This window comes from Microtus pennsylvanicus, chromosome 7 (assembly GCF_037038515.1).
Source record: "Microtus pennsylvanicus isolate mMicPen1 chromosome 7, mMicPen1.hap1, whole genome shotgun sequence".
NCBI classification, from domain to species: Eukaryota; Metazoa; Chordata; class Mammalia; order Rodentia; family Cricetidae; genus Microtus; species Microtus pennsylvanicus.
In genome coordinates, this window is record NC_134585.1 from 86,018,689 (window position 1) to 86,030,565 (window position 11,877).

Sequence of the window (11,877 nt, forward strand, 5' to 3'; positions counted from 1 at the left end):
TCTCTTGGTAATGTGCCTGTATTTTCCGTATTTTTCTTTTGCAGGTAGCTCGCTCTCAGAGACTCATCTTGAGCCCCCTGTCAGCCTTGCTGTCCTTATTCCCAGGGCCTCAGAAGCTCATCCAAAAGCGCTATGACAAACTACTTGACTGCAATAGCTCCCTGCCGCGGTCAGCAGCCGACGAATCAGACTTGGCCAAAAGAGAGTATGAGGCCCTCAATGCCCAGCTTGTGGAAGAGCTCCAGGCGTTCAACCAGGCTGCCAGGAAGATCCTGTTGAACTGCCTGTGTAGCTTTATCACCCTCCTCCGGGACTTGATGCTGGTGGCTCTGCAGGCTTATTCCACAGTCAAGCCGGTGAGCAGAGCACTACCCATTAGCCACCTCAATTTCACACCTCCTTCAGAGTGTACGCGTGTGGTCCTTGTGTGTTGTTGTTTAAGTAGGAAGTCATTCAGATGTCCTTCTGCATTTTGAATCGTATAGTTTTAAAGACTATGATGATAGCAGACTAAGCATCTGAAGTGTAAGCCAGCCCGAAAATGGTTTCCTTTCTAAGAGTTGCCATCATCACGGTGTCTCTTCACAGCAATGGAAATCCTAGCTAAGACAAAAGCTAGCCATCAAGAGGAGTTTCCTGGTCAGTTCAAGATTTATTTCTTTGGGTCCCGCAACCAAAGTGCATGATATCTTCAGTAATACGGCCTTGCCATCTCCCTGTGGAGGAACACAGAAGAGCAGCAACAGCCTGTATTGTCCTGGGTGCCTCTGGGGTCTCTCTGCCCAAGAACTCAAAGGGAGGAGTCCATGCCTGGCTCTGAGATTTTTATTTTGTGACTCATGTCTTCTGGGAGCAGCATATATTTCTGATATGAAAAATACTATGGTTTAAACTCATTTTTAAAAAACTATATTTTCATTTCACTTACAAACTAGTGGGCTTAATAAGGTTTCTTCATATACCCTTAGTTTTAGTTAACACAGCCTCATCCCCTACACACCTACCTATCCTATTCCTGCTAAAACCTTTAGATCCCAATATTCTCTCCTGGGCCCAATTCACATATGTTCTATGTCCTATTATGTTTTTATGTGGTTTGAAAGAGCATAGGCGCCAAATCGTTTCTGCATTATGTTTAAGCCTTTTTCTAGCCCGCTCAACCCCTTCTGTCTGGGCCCCCAGGTAAACCCTCTCTCTACTTTCATTTCACATATACTCTACTCTTCCCATCTGTATACGCACCTCCCAAACACCTGCCCATTCCCAGCTTCCATACTTGCTAAACATATAAGACAAACATATGTACATGCCTCAACATGCTTCTTATTGTAGCCTCACTCCCTACATACTCCCGCTGTCCCACCTGGGGGGCTGCTAACTCCACATCTTCTGAACTCTACTCCTGGGTCTTTCTTGCCCCTTTTGTATTCTGTTCTCCTATGGAGTCTGGAAACTTAAGAAGGAAAAGTATCCATGCCATGTTGTGTGGCTTCAGAAATACCAGATCGCCCATCTTTATAGAAGCTCTCAAGTTGCCTAGATTTTTCCTCTGTGGCACTGTCTTCCATGCCCGCTGTCATCACGACCCTGGCAGAGTTAAGGCCCAGTGTGACCACGTGACTGAAAACACCGCACTGTTTCTCCTACAGGTGCCCCTGCCAGTCTTGAGCATCTCTGAGATTCAAAATCGAGTGCTGGAAGAGGTTCAAAACCTGAGTTTTGTAAAGGACAACAGTGCCACCTTCATTGAGAGGAAACTTAGCTTTGAAAAGAAGAAGACTGCTCAGAGTCTGGTGAGTTGAGCCTTGCCTGTGACAGCGCCAACAGCATCTCTATGCCTCCTCCCAATAGTAGCGGATTGTTTCCCATACCAATCGCTACATCCAAATAATGTGTCATTTGCTTGTTAAGTTTTATTCCCTGTTTCTATCTCTTCTATGATAAACTCCATAAGAGCATGATGTTGTTTCTGTTTCACTGATGATAATTCCTTAACATGCTGAGACACATGCTTGATGCACGGTGGACACTCAGATTTTGTTGATCAGGATTTTAAAGAGAGTGCAGCCCCTCGTTTTTAATTTCCAGCCCCCAGAGATATAGTGGTTTTCTCAAGCTCTCTTAGGGCCAGGCTTTGGAAAGTGTCTTTTTGCAACTCCTGCCTCGTTTACCTAGGGGGAAAATGCATATAGGCAATTTATGAATTAAAATTAAAAAGTATTTACTATGCAAGAATGTAAATAGAAAATAGTAAAATATCAACAGTCAGGAATCGTTAGAACCTCTGTCTTCTTTAAACCTGTTTTATAATTTACAATTTTATTTACTTTTCCTGTGTGTGTAGTGTGTGTGTATGTCTGTCTGTCTGTATGTATGTTGCACACACAGATATACAGAGGAATACATTTGGAGGTCCCCATTATGGGAATGGGTTCTCTCCTTCCACTATGTGGGTTCTGATGATGGAACCCAGGTCATGAGACTTCGGAGGGCTGCTTTTATGCTCTCAGAGCCTCTGCGTTCTTAGCCCTGGTTGTATTTTCTTTCTTTTCTACAACACTGCCCTCATGTGCCTACTTGAGATTTTTTTTTAACCGAAAATTCAGCTGACACGAGCATCTGCCTTTTAATAAATCCAGAGTAGCATATAACTTATATTGAGAAATAATCTTCCAGAAGAAAACTCAATGATGATTTCACTGTATGTTCACCTGAATCAGAACATCTTCCTTTTCCCAGCCAGAAGTGCCACATCAAACTGACGATCACCGCTCCAAACTTCTGTCCACATACGGAGCAGAGGAACTCTACCGAGCTAAACGCAAGTGCAATGCCACCCAGGAGCACGACATCAATCTTCTAGAAGGAGAGTTGGTAGCTGTCCTGGAACAGAAGGATCCCCTGGGGAGTACAAGCAGGTGGTTTGTTGACACAGGATGTAAGTTTCTTTTCCCACAGACCTACTACTGCTCTTCAGGTTGAGATTTTCCCAGGGGTCTCTGCGTGTTCAGGGAAGGTCAACATGTAACCCTGGTGCTTTCTTTTTCCTTCTGCCAGTTGTGAAAGGCTACGTGTATTCCTCCTTCCTAAAGCCCTACAACCCAGCAAAGGAGCAGAAGGTGGATGGTGAGAACAGATTCTGTGATGACGATTTCGAGAACCTCAGCCTCTTTGTGTCTTGCCGGCCAGCTAGTGACAGTGTCACGGGTACCCCTGAAGGCAGCATAAGCGATAGCAGTTCATCTCTTAGTGGCACTTGTGGGAAGTTTGAAACAAACGGTGCTGATGTTGATCACTTCCAAGAGGTAGACGAACAGGTAAGACTTTTAAACCGCAAGGTAAAAAATACTTGGCCACTCAAATCAAAGAATCTCTAACCACTCACGTTGATCTGAAATTCTTACTAGGAAACCATCAGCTTGGACATTGAAAACACCTAGACCTATTAGCACATACCATCTGTGGATTGTTGAGCAAAGAATTTAATTATCTAAACCTGTTTCCTCAAAAGAGAACAAAAACCAATCCCTATGCATCCAAGTCGGTGTTGTGAGTAGGGTTGACACGCATGCTGAACTCTTGACACAGACTAGAGATCCAACAAACCTTAGCAGCCACTAGTCTACTGCTAAGTCTTCGGGGTGGCCAGGAATTTGTTTTCTAATGCTCCACCGTTGGAGAAAGGCAGCTGAGCTGTGGTCATCAATATCAGATAGGAACTTGTCTCTGAAGCCTCTACAACAGTGGTTCTCAATCTGTGGGTTGCTACCCCTTTGGGATTAGGGGTGATTAAGAGCTTCAGAAAACACTGACATTTATGTTACGATTCATAATAGTAGCCAAATTACAGTTATAAAGTAGTATTGAACATAATTGCCTGCTTGGAGGTCACCACACCATGAGAAACTGTATGAAAGGGTCTCAGCTCCAGGAAGATTGAGACTACTATTCTAGAGGCAATGCCTTCATTAAGATGAGTAGAACTTAGACACTTCACCTCTTTTTAATGCCACCTGCTAGGCACGAAAGCTTCCTAACTTGCCTTTCTCTCTTTGCGCCAATGTGAAAACTACTGCTACGGCACCTTCAAAAATTGGTAAGCTAATTATAATGTAAGGTTCATTTTTGCTACCTCATAAAGTTTTGGTATATTCAACTATTAATCTCCAAGTAATAACCAACTAATTTTCTGCCTTTTAACTTAGTAATTTCCATTAGCCTAAATTTCTTTTCCACAGGGGTAATACATTTCATTTTCAGAAAGTGAAACTGGAACAGTATCCATAAATTAAATGTAATGTCTTTATTCACTTCCCCCTTAGTGATACTCTCCAAAGACAGCATCCTGTGTGTGTCTTTCAGATATATTTTGTGCATACATAAATGTATACACAAATAAAACATATCATATGTGTTACTTTTTTTACACTTAAACACAACTCTGTCTTTATAATAAATTTATTCCTCAAAACAATTTAAAAGAAATTTGTTTTTTGAGGCAGCATCTTATGATACATCCCAGGCCACCCTTTCACTTCTATCTCCTGAGTGGTTGAACTGTGACATAGGCTCTTATTCTATTTTATAAAATAAGTCATACATGACTACTAACCCAGTAAAAGATATTCAAAATGTTTTGTTTTTAAGAAACATAAAGAAATAATTTCAGGAACACTCTTTGTCTCTTTCTGTATGCTTATTAATCACTCTGTTTTCCAGTCAAATATTTGTCTACTTTTTTCTAACCTTAAAATTCCTTTATTATCTTTTCCCTGTCCATCTCATTAACAAAACTAAATTCTTCTTATTTCCTAATTATGAGAGAGATTTCTTTGTAAATTCTGACTGTAACGCCTTTATCAGATATTTTTATCTGCAAATCTCCCTTCCAAGCCACGATGGACTCTTAGCTTACCTGATATTCAAGGCATGTTCTCATTACTCCATTTTGTAGCTCCAGAGCACACGATTTTAGTAATTTGCTAGCCCTCTCAGCTTACTTACAGCCTCTGAAAGACACACTATAATCTTAACTCATTTGTGGATATTTTTTTTAATTCAGTGCAATCTGTAGACCTGATTGAATATTCTCATAGTTTACCTTACTTACCTCAATAGCCTCGACAGAATCTGAGTTTGGAATGACATCTCTGGTAGTTTGAATGAGAATAACTCAAACAGCTCAGACGTTTGAATGTTTGTTCCCAGGTAGTGAAACTATTTGAGAAAGATGAGAAGGATTACGAGGTGTATCCTGGTTGGAAGAAGTGAGTTGCTGGGGAGGACTTTGAGAATCAAAGGCCCACACTATGCCCAGGTTTCCCTTCTCCCTCCCTCCCTTCTCTCCCCACCCTTCTCTCTGCCTGCTACATGAGGATCAGGATGTAAAGCCCTCAGCTACTGATCCTTCACCAGTCCTATCTTCTGCCTGCCATGGTGATCATTGACTCACATTCTAAAATTGCAAGCAAGTACTAAATTCAATGCTTCCTTTTTTGAGTTGCTTTGGTCATGGTGTCTACTCACAGCAATAGAATAGTAACTAAGACAGCATCCTGAAGCTAGAATGATATTCTAACCATAGCCTAACTTTACTAGGATTTGGGGTTAAACATGATTTAGGTTCTTTCAGCTGGAAGAGCACAGTATAAAACTGGCTCCCACTAGTGGCTACAATAAAACAATCTTCCTCAAGTGATCCTACCAGTACAAATCAGGTAAATTAGATGCTAAATGTTTTCTTTAAATAGGGGGAGCAGAGCAGGGAATCAAAATAGAAAATATGTTAGAGGCTCTTATCCAAAAATCCTGTTTATTCTGTCTCCTCTGAGTTTGGAAACCAGTTTAACATAGATAACTGGCATTGGATAAATAGTAGCATTATTACTAATAAAATTGAACCGGAAAGCCCACCTTGGATCTGTGGCCTCATGGGATCTCTGATAACTTCATTCAGATTAAGGTGATTTCATTCAAATTGAAGGTCTCTCCACTGCAAGCACAGAGTACGTCCCAGATCAACTACTGCAAAGAGAAGCGACCCCTGTGGGGAAAGAGTAAAGGAAAGAAAAAGGAAAGAGTAAAGAAGAGCCAGGAAGGAATACTTCCTTTTACCCTTTAGCTCTGACAGCAGACACATAGAGGCTGGTGGTTTTCAGACTCCTAGTGCAGCTGCTCTTCATTCCTGGGAATAAGGAGAAAGGATTACATCTTCATGCTTGCCACAGTCTGCTGTTTCCACTGCATCCGCTCTCAGGCTGCATGTGAATACTTAGCCCCTTATATTCCTGGGTGTCACAGAGAACGGTACAGCATAGAGGTCCACATAAGTGACTGAAAGTGGTAGCAAATTGGATCTTTGTCAAGTCTTATATACGATAGACCCCAAAAGCAATTTTCCACGTTACTATTTAAACTTAAAAATCAGGAAAATCAACTGTAACCTGTACTGCTTAACTGGGTGGTGTTTGGGGCCACTATTCCTTGCTTTGCTCTTTCCTACAGGGCGGTACCTTTTATTATCCTCCAGACATGCAGAAGCATATACTACGGAGTTTTAGGCTGTACTGAAGTCTTCTTGATAATTCAAGTGATCCCCGACTAGGAGGAAGGGCTTCTACCTGACTTTAAGGGGGCATCTCTGAGGCTTTGAGAATCCCGAGATATAGACAGCTGAAGACTGGCTTACATAATGAATCTTTTCCTGTCTCACCAGCCAGCTCACAAGTAATGGCATGGAGACATTTTATTAATTTATGAATGCTCCATCTATAGCTTGGGCTTTTTCCTAACTAGCTCTTACAACGTAAAAGGAACCCAGTTATATTAATCTATGTTCTATCACAGGGTATTACCTCTCTTCTACTTTGTATCTCCTGTTTCCTCTCTATATCTCCTGGTGATTCTGCCTTTCTTGTTCTCAGAGTCCTCTCTTCTTGCCTAGCTCTTGACCATTCAGCTGTTTATTAAGCCAATCATAGTGAATACATCTTCACACTGTACAAATATCCCACAAGTTCATTCTGTATCTTCTCTGTGATTTCCATAGTTGATCTAAGCTTTTAACCTGGACCTTGGGGCATAAGAAGTTGGTGAATGGCTTTCAAGGACATCTACTTTTCTATTGCAGTGATAAGACATCATGAGAAAGAGTTTATTTGCAGCTTACAGTTTCAGAAGGTTAGAGTCCATGACTATCCTAACTGGCATGGGCTTTTGTGACACACCTCCTCCAACCAGGCCACACCCCTAGTCCTTCCCAAACAACTCCTCTAAATGGGCACCTAGTATTCAAACATATGAGCCTAGAGGGACCATTCACATTACTGCAGAGGATTTCCTCAATTATCTTGAAATTGTGCTTCTTGGCATGTGATCTTTTTCTATGGAGCACATTTTTAGACAAGTATGTTGTTTTCTCATTCTTGTGAGCAGGTCTTTGACTTTGCATTTTATAACTACTTATGATAGTGATATTGAATATGCTATTTTTTTGAAAGTTTATCAACTGTGTGGCAGATTGATCTTAAGGTATTTAAGTAATCCACTAGAATGAAGATTAAGGGAATATTTAATATGGAAATGTTTTACACTATTTTGAAGGCCAAAGGTTGTCAAAATATCCAATTCCACATTTATTGCCATTTCAGGAAGAGAGGGAGGGAGGACAGGATCGAGAGAGAAAGGGAATAAAGATGTTTATAGGACTTAAATGGGTGTTTTTTCTTTGTTTACTTTTGAAACTTTTTTCCATAAGAACTACTTGTTTACACTGAAGATAAACCTACCTCCAAGCATGTCTGTGACCTACCTTTGTCCTCTCAATTATCACCTTTTATGACAGTAGCTTCAAATTCTCCCAAGTCCTATATATGACCATTCTAATGTCCCCAAAGTGAGAATATCTTAGTGAAAGCCACACTCAGGCACTCGGGTGTGTTTTAGGCTCTAGGAAGCACTCTTTCCTGAACCCTCAGGTTTAAATCCATATTAAAATATTTTATTAAACCCTAGATTCTTCATAAAATTCTACTTGTTAATAAAAATATATAATCACTGAATGAAGAAAATAAAAGCTGGCTTCTAGCAGGTGAGCAAAAGAATGATATGTTCCAAGCAGTGTAATTATTTTGGCTTTGGAATTAATACAGTAAATGCTGCTTTAAAAGCTTTTTAGTTTGGGAAAGGAAAATTAAAATATGTTATGAATTTTATTGTTTGTAACTGGAAAATTGGGATAAAATCAATAAAAACGAGATTGCACAATGCAGTGAAGTTAAGAAATAAAAATTAAATTCACAAATATGTAGTGTAAGAGGCTGCTGAGGCGGCAATGGTGCCACAGGGAACAGTATGATGTTTATGGATAATAATCACAGTGAGAATCTAGGTGCTCTTAAATCAAATGCTGTGGAGAGCTGATCTGTATTGCCAGGTTATCACATTTAAAATGAAATGCAGCAAAGGAACAAACAGCAAAACATTTTATAAATAACAAGGAAAAAAGAAATACATTATTATGAACCATATTAATAACATTTTAATGAATGTTCATGGGCAGAAACATATACACATTTAAAGTTAGAGAGTGTGAACTGAGATTTGAAAATAAGAAATCACTCTGTTCTTAAAAATTCATGACAAGCTGAAAACCTCTAATTTTTCATCTAAAACACACACACACACACATAATTAGAAGACCAGGGACACTCTCTCTTTCAAAGCCGACTTAGGCCCATTTTGAGCATATAAAGTACACCTTTATTTAGCATGTTATGTAAGAACTAGAAACTGCCAATTTAAAACAAACTTGAACCATGATAATTTAAAAGTGTTACACAATTTTGTATTTTAAATTTCTTATTTCATGAGAATTTATATTTGCTTAAATTATATATTTTAAGTCAGGTATGGTGGCACATACTTTTAATTCCAACACTCTAGAGGCAGAGGTAAACAGATCTCTATGGATTCAAGGTGAGTCTGATCTACATAGTGAAGTCTAGGCAAGCCGATGACTGCACAGTTAGACTCGGCCAAAAAAAAAACACAACAAAATACATATTATAATAATAAATATATCTAATCAAATTTTATTTTCCCCTTGAGGAAATCTGTTCCAAAGTGAAAGACTACACAGTGTTGAGGAATGGGATTGTAACTAATCTATCCTTCTGAAAAATCCATGCCTGAGCTAAAGAAGCGTATTTATTACTGATTCAAATTGCAAAGATGATCACACTGCTGATTCCAGCTCCTATAGATCACTCCGGCACTATAATTTAGCACGTCACACTCCTGGACGCTTTTGCAAACCAAATTAACCACACTAATATTATGGACCTATTCAATATTGTCACTTTCAAAACTGCAGAACTGTAGGGACAGAGGAGAGACCACAGACCCTTTCTCCAAAAAAATACACTGTTCTTTTCTTTCTTAGAACTGAGTTTGATTCCTAAAACCCTAAAAGAAATTGATCAAACACAGGACTGGGAGTTAGAACGCATCGGTCCTAGTAGCACTGGGTAGCCTTGTGAGTAAGACTGTTTCTAAGTCTTAACCAAGAGGGCTGTTGAGGATGTGGCTCATGTGACATAAACTGTTACAAACTCAGTAAAAGTGTCGCTGCTGAAATTTCATTAAGAACTTATAGCTCCTTTCTTCTGTTTCATCTTTACTTCCAAACAGCATAATCCATTTCCAACGGTCTATCCTCATGTACACACCACAATCTCTTTATGATATCCAGAACTTTTAGGTCAACTGAAGATTTGAACTCTACTGTGCACACAGCATATGTGACCAGTTGAGAGGCACACCTCGGGCCATTCAAATTGCCATTAACAAAATACTGCATAATGGCTAACCAACAACAAAATCCTCACCGTTGTAGAGACCTGAAATCTGATATCAAGCACTATTTTTGGTCTGATGAAGTCAACTTTATAGTCAAAAATATATGATAATTTTGGTCTGATGAAGTCAACTTTTTAGTTCATGGATAGTACGTTTTGGCTAGACTTTCACTTAGAAGGGATGAGTGTAGTTTAGAATAGGTGGGGGAACCCATTCCAACCCTAGCAATATGGTTCCTTTCCTTGAATTCTGCCTCAGGCCCCTTATTAAGGTAACAGTTAATGGCATCAGGGTTTTATTGAGGTAAGTGATTCATTAAGATTTATGTAACCACAGTCTAATCTTGGTTCTCTCACTACACTGTCCATCTCTTTTCTAGTTCAGTGACATCAATTCATTTTTCACAGCCCTCAATTTTCCATCCTTTTTTTCTATCACCTTTCCATGTATTCACCTTTGTGGGTGTGACATACTAAACTCCTTTATTAATGTGTCCCTTATCAAAGACCACTTGCTTCAAAATGCACCCCAGTATTTATGTGTAGTTTATCGTTGGTGACGGTGGCACTGTGGTTTTGTTGTTTTCTTTTGTAAAGATTCATTATTGCTTTAGCTGAGTTGTAAGGTTCTGACATAATTTTTTTACAAAGTTTGATTAAATGAATATACAAATGTGTTGGTTAATTGCTTAATTTTTTATCATAAGGAAACATTTCTTTTAGCAGCCTTATGATGTTACTAGACAATGACTTCAACACTGGTCAGAGGTCTTCCAGTTTACCTAGTAACTGTGAAGTATTTTTCAGAGAAATGTAATTTGAGATATACATTATTTATCTAATTTTATACATATGTGTTTGTGTGTTGGGATGTGTCTGTATGAAAGCAGCTACTCTCCAAGTCAGAAGAGGGCACTGGATACCCTGGAACTGGAATTTTGGCAACTGGTTGTGAAACTCCCAAGTGGGTGCTGGGACCTAAATTGGGTCCTCTGCAAAAGCTCATGTACTCTTAACCACCAAGTCATCTTCCAGCTGCAATTTTACATTTAAAAATACTTAATGTGAATACTTTCTATATTGCTGTTTTAATGACTACAGTTTAATTTACTATGAGGGTCTATAATTTATCTTCTCTAACTCTTCAACACATTTCCACATCCCTCCAATTTCTCACTCCACACACAGAAATGTTGTGCAGAAATGATCTGTGTTTTCATCTGCAGAAGAGATTGAGCGATTGATTCAAAGAATTAACAACGAGAAAACATTTTATAGAAAAGGCCGAATTGCCTCAAGCATGCCCAGGCTAAAATCCTTCCAATTAGGAAGAGTGCCATTTCCTTTCTTATGTGCCACAGATTTGATAGGTCATATCCTACCAAATCCATCAGGAAGTCCTGGACTGTGTGACTGTCAAAAGCTAGGAGCCCCTTATCGTCAGAAACCTGGTAAGTTTCTCCGAAATTCTGGGTTTTGTTCCAATAATGTCTTTTTTTTTTCTTGTCTAGATTTTCTATGCAGTCCATGCTTTCAAAGCACGAAGTGAGCATGAACTCAGCCTCCAGGAGTACCAGAGAGTCCACATACTGAGGTTCTGTGACCTAAGTGGGAACAGAGAGTGGTGGTTAGCTGAAGCCCAAGGACAGAAAGGCTACGTGCCAGCTAACTACCTTGGGAAGATGACATATGCTTAAGAAAATAAGCATAAAATGACATCATTTCCTGACTACCTCATGAAACAGACACTGAAACTGCAGACCAGAAGCAGTGCATCACGTTTTAAGGAAAACCTTGCTTCCTAATAAGATGTTGTTGATGTATAAAAAATAGTTGTTGATAGAGATATTACCAACAGAAACAGCAGAGAGTAAACAGCCTAGACTCCAACTACATATTTAAAGGTAAAGATCTTTCTAAAAGGTATATTTTGTTTATCAACACCAAGGAGTGAAAGAATAAGGTTTTCACTTTATTGTAGTATTTTCTTACTGTACTTTGCCTTAAACATATTTTTTAC

At 39.3% G+C, this 11,877-nt stretch overlaps 1 protein-coding gene across 2 annotated transcripts in view; it reads left to right on the forward strand.

Annotated features, from left to right (window-relative positions):
• The window catches only part of Arhgef38 (Rho guanine nucleotide exchange factor 38), an 88,382-nt gene extending 76,705 nt beyond the window's left edge, over nt 1-11,677 (forward strand). For both annotated transcript variants that reach the window (XM_075981299.1, XM_075981300.1), the window contains exons 10-14: nt 45-356; nt 1,650-1,793; nt 2,740-2,938; nt 3,058-3,317; nt 11,369-11,677. In XM_075981299.1, coding sequence (XP_075837414.1) covers nt 45-356; nt 1,650-1,793; nt 2,740-2,938; nt 3,058-3,317; nt 11,369-11,554 — 1,101 coding nt within the window. In that variant the 3' untranslated portion in view covers nt 11,555-11,677. The remainder of the gene's footprint in view (nt 1-44; nt 357-1,649; nt 1,794-2,739; nt 2,939-3,057; nt 3,318-11,368) is intronic.
• Nucleotides 11,678-11,877: the final 200 nt, after the last annotated feature.